Below are 23,580 nucleotides of genomic sequence, written 5' to 3'. Positions count from 1 at the left end.
CTCTATGGGCTCTTGTTCCAAGTAGTAGTAGTATGGGCAAAGTTCCAAGAAGATCCGACGTTTTCCAACCAAATATCGTTCAGCAATGAGCACCATTTCTGGCTCAATGTACGTAAACAAACAAAATTGACGCATTTGGGAAGAAAACCAACTTGTTGAGATTAAAGAGCAGTCATTTCATCCAGAAGAGAACAACGGATTGGTGTGGTTTGTGGGCCTTCATCTGTACATACTTCTTCAAAAATGATGCCGGTGAAAACGTAACCGTTAATGGCGTCCGTTATAGCGCCATGATAACCGACTATTTGATGCCTGATTTTGAACATCGTGATCTCGGCGACAACCTGCTTCTGGAGAAAATAGTTCGAGCTGCAGAACTAAATAGAGAAGGTACCATCTTCTATAAGAGTGTACAACTGCTGGCGTATGCCGACGATATTGATATCATCGGCCTCAACACCCGCGCCGTTAGTTCTGCTTTCTCCAGGCTGGACAAGGAAGCACAGAAAATGGATCTGGCAGTGAACGAAGGCAAGACGAAATATCTCCTGTCATCAAACAAACAGTCGTCGCACTCGCGACTTGGCTCTCACGTCACTGTTGACAGTCATAACTTTGAAGTTGTAGATAATTTCGTCTATCTTGGAACCAGCATTAACACCACCAACAATGTCAGCCTGGAAATCCAACACAGGATTGCTCTTGCCAACAGGTGCTACTTCGGACTGAGTAGGCAATTGAAAAGTAAAGTCCTCTCTCGACGAACAAAAGCTAAACTCTATAAGTCGCTCATAATTCCCGTCCTGCTATATGGTGCAGAGGCTTGGGCGATGACAACAACCGATGAGTCGACGTTACGAGTTTTCGAGAGAAAAATTCTGCAAAAGATTTATGGTCCTTTACGCATTGGCCACGGCGAATATCGCATTCGATGGAACGATGAGCTGTACGAGATATATGACGACATTGACATAGTTCAGCGAATTAAAAGACAGCGGCTCCGCTGGCTAGGTCATGTTGTCCGGATGGACGAAAACACTCCAGCTCTGAAAGTATTCGACGCAGTACCCGCCGGGGGAAGCAGAGGAAGAGGAAGACCTCCACTACGTTGGAAGGACCAAGTGGAGAAGGACCTGGCTTCGCTTGGAATATCCAATTGGCGCCACGTAGCGAAAAGAAGAAACGACTGGCGCGCTGTTGTTAACTCGGCTATAATCGCGTAAGCGGTGTCTACGCCAATTAAGAAGAAGAAGATCTCGGCGACATTGGGTTTCAACAAGACAGGACCACTTCCCACACATCGCATCAATCAATCGATTTATTGACAGAACACTTCGGTGGTTCTATTTACATTCGGTGTATCGGAGCAGAACGAATTTCACAAAACACCTGGTAGCGAAAATATCGGAACAACCCCTGAAACTACCGCTGGAAGTATATGCCTAAGAGTTGCAGCAGTGGTCACCTTCAAAACTTTTTGATAGCAGTGATTTATTTGCACTATGAACTCAAAAAAGTACTAATGCCGTAAGTTTTTTGAAGGCTTGGTTGATTGAAAAACGAGGCGGAGATGCAAGACCGAAAGAAGTTATCATTAGACCCGTTGTACTCCCGGATAAAACTAAATTCAGCATTATGCAGCAACTCAGTGGATTTAGTAAAAACAAAAACAGATTTTTTTCCAGCCAAGCTGCCTAATATTTATAAGTTGGAGAACCATGGAAGATATTCCACCTCAGCCAGCTGAAGGCTGACATTCGCCGAGACAATGCTTCAGCGTCTCATTATCCTCCGCGCATGCCCTTCATTCCGCGGAAACCACTTTTTCAATGTTCTGAAGTTGGGCTTAATATTGGCTCCTCTGATAGCCTTAGTTGCCGCTTAGAAGGTTTATGGATTTGCGGATTTGAGCAGAAACCACATAACAGTTGTTGTTATGCCAACAATTTTGCACTGAAAGACTGAATTGTGGTCATTTAGTTTGAAGTTAGCTTCTTCGTATGGGTTACTGCAGACGAAGCCCGCTTTTGTTCCTATTTTACGCTTTGATTCGTCAATTACTATTGTTCATTGGTAAATTTTTCATTACTGAGAAATAAAAATGTTGTGTTTAAATCCTCATAGATCATATTTTCTCGATCACATTGCTAATTTAGTCTGAATTCATTAACAAGGTCAAGTATAATACCATGTCCGCGATGACGCTGAGTTTGAATACAAAGACCTAAATTCGAGAGACGGCTGGTCGTAAGCATACTTATCAACACAGATCTCTATTTATCATATTTCACTCAAATTTGGGTTCAGAGCTTTTTGTTGTTGTAGCTTTCATTGCATCCGGTCTTTTGGAGACTTATGATTAACTTTCTTTGTAGTTATGCTGACTTCGGGTAGTGCTTCGCTACTTATAATTTTCTGAATTCACAAACTAGCCGCCTATTGTCTCTTCTAACAATTTTTTTCAACTTCTACCTTTAATTATTATCTTTACACAGCAAAACAAACTTCAGTCCAGCCCGACACCCAAATTTATGATTACTAGGCGAAGACTAATCAACAGATTTGGCTATGTTTCAACGAAATTCTTATCAACACAGGTCTTTATTTGCTTATTCGCAAAACTCAGATAAAAATGAAAGTGTGCATGAATTCTCCGAACTCACAGCCACCAAACCGACTCGCTGACAGGGCCAACAAAGCGTGCGCTGTGCAGAAAAAACGTCTGAGCGCCCAAAAAAGCTGTAGAATTGCTCAATAGATAAGCGCCAGCAAACGAAAAACCAACGACGACAATGTTGGAGCAAGCAAGATGGACGAGTAGCGAAACAACAATAAATAACAACAGCAATGATAATAACAAAATAGCAGCACTGACTACAAAAACAAAAACAACACGCAACAAAATAGTCAAATAACAATGTAGTAGACAAAATAATAAAAAATTTATATATTCAGCGTAGTGTAGGCAAGAGCGGCCGTGCCGAGAGAGCGGGCGGTCAGTTGAGGTGCGACTTGCCTATTACTCGTCAACCTTAACGTCGCTGTCAACGACGCAATCGCAATCACCATGAATGTGACAAACTAATGCGCCAGCATTAGGCAAAGTTATTTGCTGTTGCTGTTGTTTTTGTGTTTGCGTTAATTTTTTTGGAGCCGATCGCACACGAACGAGTGCGACACACAGCACCTAAAAATATCGGATCGAATGTCTCTCTAATGCGTCAGAGCACTTCACAATGCAATTTGGACGCTCATAAACGCCAAACGCCAATAACAACAACAACAGCAAGCCAAGCAAGCCGAAACTAATTTATTGGAGGAGCAGCAGCGGCGGTAGCCGACCGCAGAAACAGTAAAAGCACAACCGCAAGGCAGCGAAGCAACCGCAGCGACGGCGACGGCAATGAAAGTCACAGCGGCAACGCGCTACCACACTTACTGCCAGTGGTAGCGTTGAAGGGCAGCAAATGCAACAACAACAAGCGCAGCAAAGCGAAGCGTTACGCAGCGAAAAGAAATTTATGAAAAAAATTGTAGCAACAACAACTGTTTCGCACAACAAATATTGAGTTTTGTCAACACAGCGAATGACGGCGGCGGCGACAAATATACCGAAGTCCCTCCCGCGCGTCTCCAACGTTAGCGCCCACACAAGGCACATACATATGTATGCATATCGCATATGCATGTGTGTGCGTGTGCGCTCACGCTTTATGCGTTGTTGGCTCCACACTGTCGTACAGACCAGACCAGATCCAGTGGCAAGTCAATTTGACTAACTGGCTAGTGGGCCAGCTGGCTGGCTGGCTGATTGCCTGGCAAAGCGAGCCACCAAGTGCCAGACACTCACTCTACACGCTTGTCAATGTGTGGTGACGAGGTGTTGATGACGGCGGTGTGCAAACAAACGCAGGGGACGGACGTGGCGTAAGGTGGCACAGGCGAGTATTTTTGATAACCGTTGCGCTTGACACATGACAGCAGCAGCAACGACAGCGACAGCGGCAGTGACTGCGACGTCGTTGGCAGTGAGTGACAGCACGGTGGCAAATAGCCACATTGTGAGCATGGAAATCATAACACACACACCCATACATGCATATGTAGCTACATTACTACCAATGCTTCAAGTACTCTTCCGCTATAGCTGCGCTGAGCGGCGAGCAAAGTTGGAGTGACAGCAACAAATGCTAGCGCTGCGATTGGAAGGCCCTGAGAGCAGTGTGTTAAAGTGTTAGTTTCGCATGCGGCTTACAGGGTGTGCGTTTTTGTTACGCGGGTGCTGTGGCACCACCATTTTATTAAGATAGGATTTTTTTTAATTTGCAGGTTTAGTTTTTTTAATACTTTTTAATATAAGTCATTTTTTGAACTTTTTTGCTTTTATTTTTTTAAATATTTTTTTTTAATTTTAATTTTTTTTTTTTTTTTTTAATTTTTTTTTTAATTTTTTATTTTTTTTTTTTTTTTTTTAATAAATTTTTTAAATTTTAAATTTTTTTTTAAATTTTTTTTTTAATCTTGTTTTTATAATTTTTTTTTGATATTTTAACTACGAAAACTTATTTTAATTGGATTATTTCTAATTGTTAGTTTCAAAAAATAAAGAAGAAACTAAAAATAATTTAGTTATCATGAATTAAGAAAATGTAATATAACCTCAAAATCGTTAATTGTAAACTTTAAAATTCATAACTCTTCTGAGAAGCTGTTATAGCAAGCTTATTAATTTAGTATTCAAAACGCTTGAAAATTGTATTCAGTATAATTTGTTCTGATTTTTGAATTTTGAATCACCCTGTATTACATATGATGATGCATTCAGCGCTACAGTGTACCGCTTTCGACGGAGTGCACACAAACTATTGTTTAGTAGGATTTTTTTTTCATTTTCTGAGAATATATTATATATGTTATTCAGTATAATTTGTTTTATAAATTATTCAGCACAACAATTTTAATCACCCTGTATTACATGGATGATGATGTATGATGCATTCAGAGCTACAGTGTACCGCTTTGGACGGAGTACTATCAAGTTAATTCGAGCTTATGATCAGTTTTGGAACATTTAGTGGGAACTTTTTTGCATTTTCTGAGAAAGCTTACCACAGCAAGCAGGGATTTCAAGAAAGAAAAGCTTATTGGCCTTTAAAAAAAAATCTGAAATTTGGCGTGAGATTTTTTGATCGAGAGATTAAAGAAAAAGAATAAATATTTTAAATAAATCAAATACAGTGCGTTTGGGACATAAGAAGGTAAGTTTACACCAAACCACGTTTAAGAATAAATTGTTTCGTAAAAGATAAATATAGAAAACCCAAACATTTTTTTTGAATTTTTCACATAAATTTTTGGGTTAGGTGAGAAAAGTTTATATACAAAAGTAATAGATCGTTTTATTACCTACAACATTGGCTTTGAACATTTTTTTCTAGGACTCGTAGTTTTGCCGGTAAGCGAGATGAAGCATTTATAACCTAGGAAAAAAATTTTTCTACAAGATAAAAATACAAAACCCAAAAACTTGGTTATTTTGAGGTTAAGTGAAAAAAGGGTATTTACCAAAGTAATAGATCGTTTCATTACAAACAACATTGCTTTATAACTTTTCGCTATAGGACTCGTAGTTTTGCCGGAAAAAGAGATAAACAGTTTTAACACTCAAAAATTTAACACCCTACCATTCCTTTTGCCAACTGCGCATCGCGCTTTTCCTTTAAAATTTATTTATTACAGTTTATTTTTCGTTTGCTATTTTATCTTTCGCGTCCGATGTTCTTCAACCGACTATGATTTTTTTTTTGTTTTCAAAATTATCTACCCCGGTCTACTAGGTCAACTTTGGCATCTGTAATTCGAAGTTCATAAATCCGTAGTATGGTTCAGAAATGGTTAGAAGTAAAAGTAACTGATAGTTTTGAGGAGTAAGATATTGGCAATTAATTGATCAGTTTAAATACCGACTGAGTTATGGTAGCTTGAAATGTAAAAGGATCAGTTTTAAGAGAGAAAATTAGGTCGAAAATCTAATAAAACTTGAGATCGAACACTTTACAGAAAAAATATTATAAATCAAACAGAGAAACAGATCGAATTTTAGACATAAAAAACTGCCATAAATCGATCAGAGGATCGGATTGAATATTTTACATAAATATCTGAAGATCTTCCATAAAGCGATCAGAGGATTAAAACAAATTTTTACACAAAAAATTTCATAAATATCTGAAGATTTTCCATAAACCAATAGACGGGGTCGATATTTTTTTGATAAAATCGCATATGAGGGAAATGTTCTACGAGGATCAAAAAAATCGAATTTTTATCAACACAAAAATTTGGTTCTTTGATAAATATAAATATCTGAAGATCTTCCATAAAGCGATCAGAGGATTAGAACGTATTTTTCACACCAAAAAAAATATCTGAGGATCTTCCAGGAGTCAATAGACCTAAGTTCGCGGTCCTCCTCTATTTATTTTAAGCTCCAGAGCTACGGTTCGATTCCACTGTGCCAAGTCGTAAATACCGTACTTAAAATATATGCGAAGGTGTGCGCGGAAAGGTGATACACAGGCGTCGGGAGTCGGGAGGTTATGTGTTGCGCTGTATTTGCTTTGGCTGAAGCCGCAACTGGTGGCGGCATTGCTAGAGCTTGTGTGCTGGTCACTGATTATGGCGAGGTGAGAATGTGACGAGAGATGTAGAAAAACACAAATAGAAACAGCGATTCAAAAAGCAAGTGCTATGGGCGAGTTACTTTGCGCTCGCCGCATGCATACATACATACATATATACATATAAGTATGAATGTTTATAAGTGTGTATGAATGTGTGCGCTCCAAAGCTGCTACAAACACATAAATTGTGCGCGTTTTTGCTGTTGAATTTTATTGCCGTTGACTGGCGTTGCTAATGTTGTTGTGTGTTTTCGAAAAATTCCCTGCTTCGTATTTTGCTGTTGTTATTGTTATTGTTATTGCTGCAAGTGATCGCGCTCGCGAGTAAACACACCGCACACACTTGAGAAGCAATAAATAAATGGCAGCAAAAGCACTCGCACGAAAACACACACTATTTCGGACGGACAAATGTGGCGAGCGCAGCAGCAGCTGATTGTGGGGGCGGCGGGTGGGCAGGCAGGCGGGCAGTGAAATACGAAAAAATGCGCAGCAACAAAACTCAACTCGCCAACGCCGCCACACATGCCAGCAAATGGAAAACAACAAGAGTAACACAAAGCGAACGCGCAACAAAAACAAACAACAACATGCACGAGCACACATACATATGCATATATAGTAAATATAAGTACATGTAAATCATATCTGTGTGTGTGTGTGTGTGTCATAACCACAAAGATAACAACAGCAATAAAAGCTGCGGCAAGCAACCTTAACAGCAACACAAACAACAACAGCAACAAGTGCGCTGTACAAATGAGTAACGCAAACATTAACGGAACGGCAGCGCACGTCGAGAAAAAAACAACAACTTTGGTATTTTGTCGTATTTTCCGATTTTTAACGATTCAAGCAACCCGCAACTGCAACTACAACAATCTTAATGGCGGTGGAGACCCCGAAAAAGCTGACACAATCGCACACGCGCACACACAGTCAAATACTTTTTTAAATTTTTTTTTTTTTTTGTATAATAAAATACCCGCTCAGCAACAACAACACGTGCATGGATGCAGGCAGGCAGGCAGTGGCTTGCATGTGGAGACACCGACTGCATACATGCACACCAACACACGCGCTGCCGCATACATACAAACGTACATATTTACATGCATAATTACGTGCTCATGCGATGCGAGGCAGCGGTGCTGCTGGTAACAGTTGCCACACCACACAAAAAGCACGCCAACAACGACAAGGCGACACGCGGCGCGGCAGGGCAAAGTAAATGCGAGGCGGAAAGAGAAAAGCACAGCTGAGCAGCGCTTGTGGTTGCCAGTCGTGTAGATGTTGTTGTTGTTTTTGCCGTTGTAATTATTGTTGTTGTTATAATTTTGTATTATTATTGTTGTTGTTATTTTTATGTTTGTAGTATAAGTTGTTGTTGTTGGTATTATAACAAAAACTTTATTCTTCTTCTTGTTGTTATTATTATTATTGTATTTTTTGTTGTTATTGTTATTTTTGTAGTAGTTGTTGTTGTTATTCTACTTCTTGTTGTTATTATGTTTGTAGTAGCTCTTGTTATTATTGTTCTTGTTGTTGTTATTATTTTCGCAGTTTTTTGTTGTTGTTATTATAATTTTCGTATGCGTTTTTGTTGGCGCTGCTGTTTTGTGATTGCCTGCCTGCCTGCCTGCCTGTTGTTGTTGTTGGCTGCGCTCACTGATTTCGCCGTTATTGTTGTAGTTGCTGTTGGTCGACTTATTTAAATTTCTCAGTTGTTGTTATTGCTGTCTCCGCTGCGCCGCAATGCAATTGTGTGACTGCCAGCCGCCGCGCGCTAACACAAAATTCCAATTGTATGTGCTCGCTGTTGTTGTTGTTGTTGTTGTTGACTTGGCTGCCAGTCAGCTTTGTGACTGTTGCTGCTTTTCGAGTTGTTAATGCCAGTGGCGTTGTTATTCCAAAGCTCCAGCATAAAACGGAAAAACACAAACTGAAACAAGCGCGCACATACACACACACACACGTACACACATGCACATGTTAAGCACAGCCTAGCGAGCAAAGGGCAAGAAGCGTGTGAGTACAGCGTGAGCGCAAAGCAGGCGCGCTAAAGAGAGCCAATTTGAAGCTTATGCGCGACGAGGGGGCGACGCGGCGCCTAGCGGTGCGCAGTGGTGAATGGAAAGTGGCGAACGGTGGGGAATAGTGTAAAGCAGCACCAACAACAACAACTGCCTAACGAAATGTTGTGTAGCGCGCGCGGGGAGCGCGAAGGCGCGCACATTAAGGTAACAGTAGTAAGAGTTACTCAGCGCTCAGTGGGAGAGTGTAAGGTGCGTTAGAGACGAACGCGGTGGCTACGAGTACGGTTATGGCAGTGGCAGTGGTGTTGACAATTCGTTGTGACACAGTGAGGCAATTGTACGGTACGCGCCGTGTCATCAGCCAAAAAACGCATAACAGTGCTACTACAAGTGTATTTGCATATTAATTAGCGAAAAGTTATACATTAAAGCACAAATATCGCGACATTAGTGTAAAGTGTAAGGAAATAGTGCGCGCACATGCTTATGTATAAATATTTTATATACAATATAAATATATATGTATGCATTTGTTGTATAATAAAAAACGAAATAAAAATAAGTTAGAACGCCACTCAGTTAGTAAGGCGGTTAGTCAGTGGCAGTGTGCGCGCAAGTAAACGCGCGTCAGTGGTAGTCGCGCGGCAGCAGCAGCAACAAAAAGCAGCATTTGGTGCGCGCTCGACAAGCTTTAACACATAGCCGAAGAAACAACAACAATAACAAGCAACAGCGCCGATAGCAAAGACGGCGGCACCACACCACACCAGCATACAGCCGAGTGGAGCAAGTACAACGAGCAGCGGCCAACAACGCGTCCGCAGCTGCGATGACAGCGACGGAGACGACGGAGCATGCCACACACAGTTTAAATATGTGAAATTAGTACAAATCGTGATTTCAACGGTGAACGACGAACGTACGGCGGGCTGCACACAACACAACACGTTGTTGCGGAACGGACGCGCAGGCAACACACAACGGAAAAACAACAACAACAACAAGTACTACTACACAAACCACAAAAAGTAAGCGAACAAGCTAGCAAGCTATCAGGCGAGTAAGCAAACAAACAAGCACAAAGCAAGCCAGCCAAGCCAAAGTAAGCAATCGAGCGAGCGAACGAGCCCCAGCAACCACAAGCGCGGTGGAGGAGCGAGAGCAACGCAAGCGAGTATAGCAACAAAAAACAACAATAACAAGCACGCCAGTAGTGCTGCAGCCAACACGAAAGCACAGCAGTAGCAAGAGGAGCTAAAATAATAACAACAACAACAAGAGCAACAATAACAGCGACGCCAACAACAACAAGCATTGCGCCGCGCCACAGAAACAGAAACAGAAACGAAAAAAAAACTGCAAACACCTCCAAAAGCACCAGTGCATGCCAGGCAAGCAGATATTCGGACAATCAGCTCAGCCAGTTTGCCAGCGAACACAATAAAAACAAGAGTGAAAATACAGCTGACGGCTGCACGACACGACGTACGAGCTAAACATCGCGCGCGCACATACATATTTACGGCACACATCACACACGAGCGTACAGGCTAATCGAATCGAACGAGGCTAATGCGAGGCGAGTTGAATTATTAGGCGAAGGGGAAAGACGCGAAGGCAGTTGCAGCGCGCAAGGCGAAGGCAACTCCATGGTCACGAAGCTACTAATACTACGATTGCACGACTAGCAGCAAATCAACGCAACAGCAACAGCAACACGGCAGCACAGGACTCATTGTCAACTTCCCCCATTCCTAATCCCAACCCTGTAGACCCGCAATTGCGGTACCAACCCTCACACTTAACCGCACCAACTAGTCGCGCTTTGCGGCGACGTCTAACGCGACAGCAGCAAGTGAACGCGATACCGAAAAAATTGCAGGTATCAGCGAAAACAGATAAGCGACGAGACGACAGCACCAAGAACTCCAACACCAACACCAACACCAGTGCCAGCGCCAACAGCAAAACCAACACCAAAGTTAACGGTTGTGCGAATAACCGTACACCACGTGAAGGTGACAATAAGTGTCCCCTGGCGGCTTTGACAGTCAGTAGTGTAGTGTCAGCGCTGGCGAGAACGAAAAGGCAACGCGGTCGAAGGCGGCACGTAGCGGCTACGCGTACTGTAATCGCTTACAATTTTGGCAAAAGAAAAACGGGCAGCGCTTTAGGAAAAACGAACAACTGTACAACTAATCGTAATAGTGTTAGCGGCAATAGACAACGCGTGTGGAAAAGCAACAATACGGAAACGCCAAACAACAACTTAACAAACGTTACAAATACAACTCCAACAGAAGTGCTTGAAAAATCATTGAAGACGTCGCCCGCAACGGAGTCGCAGGTATTGGAGCGGAGCGCCAGGGAGCCTAGGCTTGATTCTGACGCTGAGGAGGAGGCGACGACGACGACGACGACCGATTCGGCTCTGTGCCCGCCCAATACCGATAAAGCTAACAACATTCCCCCACCACAGCTACGACGTCGTCGCAAAGCGCGCCTGACTTACAAACGCGCGCCACCGACACCATCGCCGTCTTCCATGTCCCTGTCGGTGGCGCTGCCTGCACTGCATGCAGTTGCCTTAACGACAGGTGCGGGGGCGGCAACTAATGGCAACAGTAGCGGCGGCACAGCCGCACTTTCACCCACTTTTGGCGTGGGCGGCGAATCACTGCCCAGCCCAACTAGCGATCGCGTCGAATGGTCACGTTCCACCATACTCGATTTCATCGAGGATTACCGCATGCATCGTGTGCTGTGGGATCCCAACACCAAAGGTTATCACATCAAGCAAACCAAGTATGAGGCACTAAAATTGCTGGGCAACAAATATGGCACTGAGATACGCTCGATACGCAGTAAAATTAAAAGTTTACGCTCGTCATTTCATCGCGAACATGGCAAGGTGATGATCGGCAGGCAAAAAGGTGTCCACTACCAGCCCATGTGGTTTGCATACGACGCCATACGTTTCATACTTGACGGTGAGGGCGGCAATGGCGGCGGCGGCGGCGGTAGCAATGGTGGCGCAGCAGTGCGCGGCCAACACGCGCAAACTTCGGCGATCGGTGCAGAGGGCGAGGCTGACGAAGTGGAAGAGAAACTCGCATTGTTACGCGACGATAGCGTAGACGGTGGCGGCGGTGATGACGGTGCGGACGGCGCTCGCACGGAGAGTGGCGAAATGGATGATAAATACGCGACAACGATGGAGGCGGCAGTACGCGCCATACAAGCAGCGGCGCTGGCTGGTGCGCGTGAGAGTGGCGGCGGCGGCGCCGTGACGTCCAGAGCGAATGCAGCGGCAGTGGCGGGCACCACTGTCGACGAGCTGAAAGTCGAACCACAAGCCACAAATGTAACAGCAGCGGCGGCGGCAGTGAATGCCGCAAAAACAACAGCAACAAATATACCAGCCACCGTGGTATATGGCATAAAACCAGCCGCTACGGCTACTTTAGTCAATAGCCAGCTGTTTAATGCAACATGCGCAACTTCTACGACAACAACAACAACAAATGCCACTACAGTAGCGGGTGAAACGCTCAGCACCGCCGCAACTGCCGCGTCGTCCACAAATAGTACGGTCGCGTCTTCAGCAACAACAACAACTACAGCAGCGTTATTGCCACACAATAGTAATAATAAGCTACACGCCACTGGCAGTGGCAACAACAACAATAATAAAAACAGCAATAATATAAACGTTAGCAACGCAATGGCCATGATGACAATGACGACGCCGGCGTTGACAATTATCGGCAGCGCTGGCCTGGCCATGGGCCTTGGCAGCCTGGCGACAATGACGACAGCAGGCGGCGCAGGTAGTCTGAATGGTGTGCTCGGTGGTGGTGGTAGCGCAACAGTTGGTGGCACAACAATGTCGCACGCGTTCGGCGCTACAACACCGCTGCATCATGCCGCCGCCAACGCGGATGGCGACGATACGACAGTCGCGAGCAACAGTTTGGTGGCGCGTGTGGCTGCAGCTGTGGCGGCAGCAGCAGCCGCTAATGCCGCCGCCGCAGCCAATGCAAATCGGAATGTCGCTATCGCTATGGACGAACAACAACTAGCTGCGGTAAGTCGTCACACACATTCATATACATATATATTATATATATTTACCAGCATATACATACATACAGTAATGTGCTATATATATATATAATTTTTTCTTTATAAAAGCATGCATGCGCTGATAAAGCGCGCGGGTGGCGGCGGTAGCAGCGCAGCGTCGGTAAATTGTGACTACTGCTGCCATTAGCTGGTGTCGCGCTGCTGCCGAAACTCGTACTGTTATTTTGTGGGGGCTTATTCAGTCTATCGATATTCCATTCTGTTTGTTTATTTCATTTTCCTTTTATTTGTCTACATTTTTATTCCATTATTTTTGCGTTTTGCGTTCTCTGCGCGCCGACTTTCGTCAGCATGTCTAACTGTGTACACATTGTTGTGCATACTCCCATATACATACATACATACATACATACATGCATATACACATGCTGCGTACATACATAAGTAGTGCCATATATGCTTTTGTTGTTGCCTCTTTTTTTATATTAGTGGTTTGACTTGTTCGCTTTATGCTGATGAGTTGTGCGCCGAAGGTGTGAGACGTCAGTTAACGTCCGCCGTGCGTGTAGATATTTGAGCGTATGTACGTATGTTTGTATGTATGCACATATTTAAGCGATAAGGTGTGTGTATTTCGTGCCTTGTGCTTCGTCGCCATCGTGCGTTGAGCGCAGCGAGCACGGCTTACCGTATTGCGCTGCAATGTTGGAGCATGAAGCTTTGTCACCACAGCTCCTGCTTTTCGGTGCCATATGATTCGTTATTAAAAAAAAAAGTTATTCGTTATTCATTTTGCATGTTTGTTGTAGTGTTAACTGTCGTCGTAGAATGCATGGACGACAGCGACGCGTCATTCAGCGAAACATTTTAAGCAACCCAGTGAGGCATCAAGCGCGGATTTGCCTCGTTGAAGAAACGGAACATGCGCTCAGCTGTTTTCTTTGAAAAAAAATGTATCTAAGGGAGAATTGCTTCAAAAAAGTTAGTTCCAATGTTCGAGAACTCTTAAGTCGCCTTAAAAAGCTGGATACATGCTTATTAGATAAAAAAAATATAGATTTAATGGAGAATCCTTTTAACCCTGCACGTCGACTGGACTAACAATAATCGTGTTTTGCAAACGGGGGCAAAATAACAAATCCCGTACAGGGTTAAAAATGTAGGGAGTCTCTTAGCAAATGTTTACTTTTTATAGCGATCTCGCTTTCATTTTCAAGTACTTAATACCCGAGCGACAAATGGTTCCTAAGGTCAAAATCCCGCCTCAGTATAAAAAAGAAACTAGTAATATACTTATAAGGCAATACTCAGGCCGATTTGGACGTATGGCATACAAATTTGGGGCAGCTCAGCTGATTCAAATTTTAAAGTTGTTCAAGCCATTCAAAATAAAGTTCTTCGCACTATAGTGGATGCACCTTTTTATGTAATAAGTCTTTCATCGAGACCTAAAAATCGCTAAAACACCTCTAAAGGCAACTATTGAAGATATAAGTTATAGTAACCGCTATCGATTGGAGAACCACGCTCAGCTGATTCAAATTTTAAAGTTGTTCAAGCCATTCAAAATAAAGTTTTCTTCATTATATGGGAAGAAACTTTCTATGTACTTTTAGAGATCTTTTAAAGACTTTTAGGTCTCGATGGAGGACATAATTTCTTACGTAGAAAGTGTCTTCCCATATAATGCAAAAATTTATTGAAATTATAAGATATAGTTATCTCTCTCGATTCGAGAACCACGTCCTCCATCGGTCCAAAAAATCTCTAAAAGACCACTAAAAGAAGCAAATAGAAGTTATAAAATATAGTTATCTTTTTCGATTGGAGAACAAATAGAAGTTGTAAGATATAGTAACGCCTTTCGATTGGAGAACTGCTAGATAATAATCAACAATATAGGAAACTAAAAAGATATCATAAGCATATTAGATCGATCCAATTGATCGCAACCTCATTTATGTAAACTATTTTTCTTTGTACTTCAAGATCATTTTTTGTAAGAAAAAATTAGTTTTTTTCATTTTAATAATCAGACAAGGCTAAATAAAACAAAATATTATACAAAAAAGTACTAAAAAATTCTAGAAATTTTTTTAATAATATGCACTTTTCATTTTATATCCGAAAATTAATAGATTCTTTACGGAGAAATTAATTTATAAAGTAAATATGTCTGTTCGTTAAGGGTTCTTAGATATTTTACTGAGTTTTTTTCTGTTGGTATTCTTCGATCACACCACAAACCATGTTCTAATAAAAGTTCGAGAATCCTTAAGTCGCCTAAAAAGTTGGATAATTTCTTATTAGATAATAAACTTATGTGGTCGCTAATGGTTCCTAGACTTAGTTTTTAGTTTTCTGTTGGAGTTTTTCGACCACGCTGCAAACGCTGTTCCTGTGAAAGTTCGAGAATCCTTAAGTGGTTTTAAAATGTTGGATACTTCGTTATTAAATGATAAATTTAACTGTTCGTTAAGGGTTCTTAGATATTTTACTGGGTTTTTTACTGTTGAAGCTACAAAGCATCAATGAAGCCCCGAGAATCCTTGAGTGGTCGGGAAAAGTTTATTAGAGTTTTATTAGCAGCCTAGGCAGATCAAAAATTCAACTTAAATTGTTCGCCTAAAGACCGCTCCTATAAGAAAACAACTTTTTACATGAAATTTTACATTTTCAACTTAGAAACAATACATATAAACTTGAATATCGTTAACACCAGTAGCACCAGTAAAAAGCTCGAGGGTCATTAAGTGGTCTAAAAATTTGGTTAGAATCTTATTATATTGTTCGCCTTGTGATATCTTCTATTAGAAATTACATTTTTTTTACATTTTTAAGAATCTACCGAGACACTTGTGAACGAATTTATGCACAATATTGGTCAATATTATTATTCGATACAAACGCAATTTGTGCATTTCAGTCAAAAAATATTTAAATTACTCGCTACAAGTACAAAAAACTGTCAGAAATATGAAAAACAAATATTTCACCGTTTTTATTCTTTTTTTATACTCTCTCTTTCAATGTTGACTCGCCCAAAATATGTCCCCACGCTAACAAATTCCTACAGGGTATTTGAAAAGTGAGTTATAAACGAGCGCGCGCTGCGTGCATGCGCTGCCAACAAAAATAACAACGTTGGCGTTGGCAGCGCGCTGGCTGCAGTTGCTGATAAGCTCACGGCAACAAATGTGCTTTACTCTTTAAACGAATGTGTGTGTGTGTGTATGTCAATGCATGCGTGCGTGTGTGTGTGTTCAAATTATTAACAGTATGCGTGCAAATAATTCTCGGTAAAGCTGATGCAACAACAGCTCACAATAATGACTGCAACAACAACAAAACCAATAAATAGCAGCAGCAACAACAAACCGCTTTGGCATGCGGGCACTGCGCTGTTGAACTTGTAGCCACAATCAGTGTTTTTGTTATTTTAATTTCGTACAAAATTTCTGTATTAATATGCATGACATTGTGGCTGGTGCTTTGCCCGAGCCTGTGCCAGTCTCCGAGCGTTTTGTTGTTGTTGCAACAGCTAATGCTTTAGCGTACGGCGCACAACAAAAGCTTTTACATTTCGCTTTTTGCTTTGCTGTTAGAGAGCACAGAGCTTGTTGACATGTTCGACTGGTTTTCACTTGCAGGCGCGGTCCACGGGCGCAGCGGGTGCGGCAGCTGGCCTGATCGGTGCTGGAGCTGGCGCTGGCGCTGCCAATGCGACGGCTACGACGACCACAGATTACGACGCCGACATACAAAGCTTTTGTTGCAACATCAGCGCGGACGATGTGAAAACCGAAATTGTAAGTTCACCTACAGGCAGCGATTTCACCGCTTAGCGGCCTACCTAACTAATGACTAATGCATGAATTTCACTCATTTTTCCCTTTGCTTCGGCGCACTTTGCTTACAGATCGAAGGCGACACGAATGAACTAGTCATGCTCGAACAACAGCAACAACAACAACAGCAGCAGCATCAACAGCAACAACAAACGCAACACCCACGTGCGTGCAGCGTCACCCCACTGACAGCGACGGCGGTCAATTATTATAATTTGCCACCGATGGCCGAGTTGCCAATGTCTTCCAGCGTTGGTGGGCGTAAACGCAAGCTGCTGAGCTTACACGCCGATGTGGCCTCGCCATCCAAAAAGTCCGCACTGGCGCTGCAACAACACCTACAGCAGCAAATACAATTGCAACACCAACAACAGCAACAACAACAACAAACACAGACGCAACATTCCAACGCACAAGCGAGTTCCAAGCAGCGCGAACGTGAGTTACTAGCCGCCGGCGCTGGCGGCGCCGTCACTTTCGCCGCCGTCGCAAATATGAATAGTCAAAGTCAACAAAATAGCAGCAACAACAACAACAATAGCGGCAATAATACAAACAGCAATGGCAACAGCAGCAGCTTGCATAATCTAAGTGCCAATCAAAATCCAAAGGCCAACAGCAACAACGGCGGCAACAACGCCAGCAGCAGTAGTGGCAGTCAAAGCAACAACAACAACACGAATATGCAAACGCTGAACGATGAGTATGGCGTATTTGGCGAGTATGTCGCGATAACCATACGCAAACTGAAGACGCCGAAGTCCAAGATTGTCATCAAGCATCTCATCAACAATCTATTGTACGAGGCCGAAATGGGCAAGTACGATCACGGCATGCCATCGTCCAAAGAACCACCGCAATTGTACAAGATGTGATGTAAGGACGCCAGGTTGTACGCGCCACACGCGTCCCCCACAACAGCTGTGTCGCCTTGCTGCCGCACAACCAGCTGCCACGACGCTGTCATCAAGCTGGAAGCGTTGCCGCACATTAAAACAGACCATGACCATGTAACTTGTAGTGGTATGTGCGGCCGCACTGCGTACGGTTGCGGGGGTCACGGTTCCGGGCGGCAAACACCTGGACACTAGTCATAGTTGAAGTAAAGCAAACTAGCGCAACGTAAACCAGCGCCAAGTAAAGTGAAAAGTGCAGTGAAGTACCGGGAAGTGTAGAAAAAAAGATGAAGAAGCAAAAAAGTTAAAGAAACAAAAGCAGTAGAAGAAAGCAAAGCAAAGTGATGTGAAATGAAGTGCAAGTTATAATGAATTAGCAATGTTAAGACAATGTTAAGGCAATGTTAAGGAGAATGATAGCAAAAGTAGCAGTGAAATGCGTTCAAATCAGGGAATTAAAAGAAAATAATGTGAATTTCAAACAAAAAATAAGTAAATATATATATGTGTATATAAAAAACCGCATGTATATATATAAGAAAATATATATACATGTCAAAAATCTTATGTATATATAATATGAACTTAAACCTAAACAAATATATTTGTAGAACAAAGCATATAAGTGAATAATAGTTAAAGCTTTTAGCAAAATGGGGAATGCATAAGTGAAGCGTTAGGTAATGGCGTCGTACAGCATTGGCTGCAACGGTAAAGCAAGTTAAACACACACACACAGACACAGACACACACCAACATACCATACAATTTTACTACTTTATATACATTAAACTCAGGTGCCTTTTTGATAGTCAAATAAGTTGTTATTAAATATATACTTTATTGTATTTATCTTTATATAATATAATATATATATATATATGTATATACCCTAATGTGTATAGCAAAAATATTCATATATATATGAATTAAAAAGAAAACAAGCAGAAACTTTGCAAGCAAACAAATTGCAATAATGAAAATTTATAAATTTATTTACTAAATGAATTGATAAAGTGAAAAACTACTTAATTTTAACTTTATATTTTATTTTACTTTACTTACATTATTTGTACAGAATGTACCTTTTAAATTGAAATGTTGAAAATTGCTAAATAAAGTAACATGAAGTTGAAATGCGTGCAAGTTTTTTTGCCATTTAAACAGAAGAAAAATTTTTAACTAAAAAATTTTAAAACTTCAAAAAAGAAAAAAGTTTCCAGAGCTATTTGTAGTTGCCTTAGATAAAAATCCATGCCACATTTTCTGTAGATATAAGGGGTGATACAAGTAGAGGTACACTTTTTAATAGCTTTTTTTGACAGATCACGCGTGAGTCGTGTCAAGCTGCCATGCTATTTTTGACAAGTGTTGTTTGGCATTACATCATGGTAAGCCTAACGTCTGAACAAAATTTACCAATCGTGCAACTTCATTACAAAAATTCAAGTTCTGTATAGAATCTGTTTCGTGCGCTTCGCTCAACATAATTCCCCTGACTGAGCGACTATTCGCAACACCATCTCCCATCTGGAGACTCAGCATTCGTTGTTGAATAATATTCGACCGAATAGATCACGTTCAGCACGCAGTGAAGGCAATATAGCAAACAAAGCTGAGTGTATACGAAGTTCGTGGGGAGTCGATTCGGCGCCGTTCGCAGCAACTCGGACTGACGTTTCGAACGACTTGGCATATTTTACGTCGAGATTTTAAATTGAAAGCGTACAAACTACAGCTTGAGCAAGGAGTGAAGCCGCTCGATCTTTTGAAGCGACAACGCTTCGCTCTGTGGACGCTTGAAAAGTTCCAAGAAGATACGACGTCTTTGAGCCAAAATTTGTTCCGCGAAGTGGCCCATTTCTGGCTCAATTGGTATGTAAACACGCAAAATTACCGGATTTGGAACGAAGAGCCATCTGAAGAGATTCAATAGCTGCCATTTCATTCAGAAAAAACTACGGTTTGGTGTGGTTTGTGAGCCGGTGGTATCATTGGTCCATATTTCTTCAAAAATGATGCCGGTGAGAACGTGATGCGATCGATATCGTGCCATGATAACCGACTATTCGTTGCCTGAAATTGAAGCTCGTGATCTCGGCAACATTTAGATTCAAGGACGATCACTTCCCACACATTGCATCAATCAATGGGTTTATTGAGCAGATAATTTCACGTTTTTGACCGGTCGATTGGCCACCAAGATCATGTGATATCATACCGTTAGACTTTTTCTGTGAGTATATGTAAAGTCTAAAGTCTATGCGAACAATCCCGCTTCGATTCGGGCCTTGAAGCAAAACATCACCCGTATCATTCGCCAGTTAGCAGTCGAAATGCTCGAACGAGTCATCAAAAATTAAACTCAATGGATGGACCATCTAAGTGGTAGCAGCGGCCAACATTTTAAAGAGATAATCTTAAAAACATAAAAGCCAAAGAATGTTCTTTCGAATGATAATAAACATTACTCATTAAATTTAAAGTTTCTGTGTAGAGAACTTCGAAATGGATCACCCTTTAGAAGGGATCGTTGAAGACATGCCTCGTTCTGGACGACCTTCGATCGCTTTAACTGATAAAAATATTTAAAAAAAAGTGAAGGATATGGTGCTTGAAAATCGTCAGGTAAGTGTTTGAAAGATGGCAAGAGAGCGCGATATCGCTCACGAGTCCCTTCGAATTATTTTAGTGGATATTTTCGGTATAAGACGCCTTCTTGATCGACTGGTCCCGATAAAGCTGTTTTTTTTTTTTCAAAACGCGTACCGTAAACAATACTGTTTGGTCATGTCTGACCGTGTGAATTCTGATTCCACATTCCTGGAGAGCATTATAACTGCCGATGAGACATGGGTTTATGAGTTTAAAATGTAAACAAGTCAGTAATAATCAGAATGGAGAGGAAAAAACGAGCCGAAACCAAAAAACCCATGCACCAAGCCACGATTGTGACTGAATTTAAAGCCAAAATCGCAATGAATAACATCGATCAACCAGCGTATTCACCAGATTTGGATTCGTGTGATTCTTTCCTAAACTGAAATTGCCGCTCCATGGACGTCGTTTTTAACCGGTTGAAGAGATAAAACTAAATTCGCTGAACGAGCTGAGGACCATCCCAAAAGGTGCTTATCAAAAGTGTTTCGAGGACTGGAAAAATCGTTAGCATAAGTCTATTACACCTGGTGGGGATTACTTTGAAGGCGACAAAATAAATACTCATGAATAATTAAATATTTTTCCTTTTATTTACATTTTCCGGGTACTCTTTTGACACAATAAGTGTCAAATAGTTTTTCATACATGAACTAAAATTTTGAATGGTCAGTTTGTATGGCAACAACAAATATGTTATCAATAATTTCGACAACATCGGCGATTTTGTTCGTCTAGTATCTATTATAAAGTCCGATTTCATTTGTATTTTCAAGTTACTAAGTATAACTAAGTTACTCAGAAGAAAGAAAGCTCGCTTAATTTTTAAGCGTTTACTTAAAACAGATTTGCAACTTCAATATTTTCAGCCACCGCTAAATATTGCATGCCACAAGTTTCGTGTTGGCATGCGCCGCCCACTTGGCAAGTATAAATTTTCATTTTTAAACTTTGACTAGCGAAGTTTTAATGAATTAAAATAATACTGAAGCTTTCAAGAGAATTTCGCTTTTAATTGAGCGCTACCAGTAATTATGCGAGTAATATTACATATCTCGAAGAAAAGTAAAATGTTATTGCATAGCTCAGTCGACAATAAAATGGCCACTGATTGAAGGCGCTGCAATTTAAATAATTACGCAGTTGGCTATATATTTATAAAAGCAAATAACATATAACTGCTAGTATATTTGTATATATATGTATGTAAATATATAAAAAAAGCTGCAGTACCAACATTTTCCTTTATATATATATAGGTATGTAAAGAAAATTAATTACAAAACAGGAAATTCCTATGAAGGATGTGGAAATGAGTACAAGAAACGACAGCAATACTAGCACATAATGAACGTAATAATTGCAACCCTTCAGCATGCAAGATACATGCACATACATACTTATATAAATGTATACATGTATATATATGCATATCGTTGTATTAAATGTATATACATATATAGTATGTGTCGATATGAAAACCTCAAGCTGACATGGCGAATATGAAAAAGTAAATAAAAAAGGTGTTGAGTGCAAAGTGGCAGCAGCATGATGTTGATGGAGTTGCACAGGCATATAAAGAATATTAATTTTTATGCGTGTTTGCTAACATATTATGTAACAAATAAAAATGTGATCTTTGCTTGCACCCAAGCCATAATACCCTTTACAAATGAAAAAGTTTTCATACAAGAACTTGATTTTGATCGTTCGATTTGTATGGCAGCTATATGATATAGTAGTCCGATCATGAAAATTTCATAAAATATTTTAGGGTTGCTTTGGACAATAATGCATGCCAAATATCGTGTAGATATCTCGTCGAATAAAAAAGTTTTTAATACAAAAACTTGATTTTGATCGTTCAGTTTGTATATGCTATAGCGGTCGGATGTGCAAGATTTCTTCAGAGATTATACCGTTATCTTGACTAATAATCTCTGCCAAATTTCATGTAGATATCTCGTCAAATAAAAAAAGCATTCCATACAAAAACTTGACTTTGATCGTTCAGTTTGTATGGCAGCTATATCATATAGCGGTTGGATGTGCAAGATTTATTCGGAGATTATTCCGCTACCTTGGACAATAATTCATACCAAATTTCGTTTAGATACCTCGTCGAATAAAAAAGTTTTTCATACAAGAAGTTTAGTTTCATCGCTCAGTTTGTATCACAGCTATATGTTATAGTAGTCCGATCATGAAAATTTCATAAAATATTTTAGGGTTGCTTTGGACAATAACGCATGCCAAATTTCGTGTAGATATCTCATCAAATAAAAAAGCTTTCATATAAAAACTTGATTTTGATCGTTCAGTTTGTATGGCAGCTATATGGTATAGCGGTCGGACATGACAGATTTCTTCGGAGATTATTCCCTTACCTTGGACAATAATCCTTAACAAATTTCATATAGATATCTCGTCAAATAAAAAAGTTTTCATACAAAAACTTGATTTTGATCGTTCAGTTTGTATGGCAGCTATATCATATATCGGTTGGATGTGCAAGATTTATTCGGAGATTATTCCGCTACCTTGGACAATAATTCATTCCAAATTTCGTTTAGATACCTCGTCGAATAAAAAAGTTTTCCATACAAGAAGTTTAGTTTCATTGCTCAGTTTGTATCGCAGCTATATGTTATAGTAGTCCGATCTTGAAAATTTCATGAAATATTTTAGCATTGCTTCGGACAATAATTCATACCAAATTTCGTTTAGATACCTCGTCGAATAAAAAAGTTTTTCATACAAGAAATTTAGTTTAATCGTTCAGTTTGTATGGTTGCTAAATTATATAGTGGTCCAATACGCATATTGATCATTTATGTATACATTTTATAGGATCTCCTTTATATATCTCGTTTAGGGTATAAAAATTTACTATTCTGCGTGTATGTGCGGCGCACAGCCAGCGCCCTGTGTGTGGAGATGCCTTTCTGCTGCCATTTCCCGTGTACATCCGGTTCCGGTCATTAAAATAAGGTAAAACTCAGACTTGCGCTGTCGTGAATATAAATAAACACATTGCAGGAAGCTTGACACACATACACAAATATAACTGAGTGTGTGTTTGTAAGTACATAAGTATGAAACAAGCGTATCATCAACGCCTGGTAGGCTTAAATTATACATACATACAGGCATGTGTGGGTCTCATGTGCGAGGTGATAAAAATAAAAGCACCGTATAAAATAAAAATGCATGAAAATTTGTCAATAAAATTGAAGGAATGCCAACAATGCGGTTGAATGTAGAATTGTTTGTAAGCTCACCCAATATTGTGCACATACATATGTATGAGTTTACACGCCTAAAAACCCCTTTTAATGAACAGGACTACAATTCATCCATTTCTATGGCAAAA

The 23,580-nt window shown here is 40.8% G+C and overlaps 1 protein-coding gene across 1 annotated transcript; it reads left to right on the top strand.

Annotated features, from left to right (window-relative positions):
* The first annotated feature begins 8,991 nt into the window (after positions 1–8,991).
* On the top strand, positions 8,992–17,929 carry LOC126761165 (putative uncharacterized protein DDB_G0277255). The gene is made up of 3 exons (XM_050477129.1): positions 8,992–12,806; positions 16,456–16,614; positions 16,725–17,929. Exons 1-3 carry the CDS (start codon positions 11,265–11,267, stop codon positions 17,526–17,528), a joined length of 2,505 nt encoding a protein of 834 aa, XP_050333086.1. The 5' UTR covers positions 8,992–11,264; the 3' UTR covers positions 17,529–17,929.
* Positions 17,930–23,580: the final 5,651 nt, after the last annotated feature.

The sequence above is a fragment of the Bactrocera neohumeralis genome, chromosome 6 (assembly GCF_024586455.1).
Source record: "Bactrocera neohumeralis isolate Rockhampton chromosome 6, APGP_CSIRO_Bneo_wtdbg2-racon-allhic-juicebox.fasta_v2, whole genome shotgun sequence".
Classification (NCBI taxonomy): Eukaryota; Metazoa; Arthropoda; class Insecta; order Diptera; family Tephritidae; genus Bactrocera; species Bactrocera neohumeralis.
The sequence above is the reverse complement of the archived record's forward strand: the minus strand, read 5'-3'. Positions and strand labels throughout refer to the sequence as shown.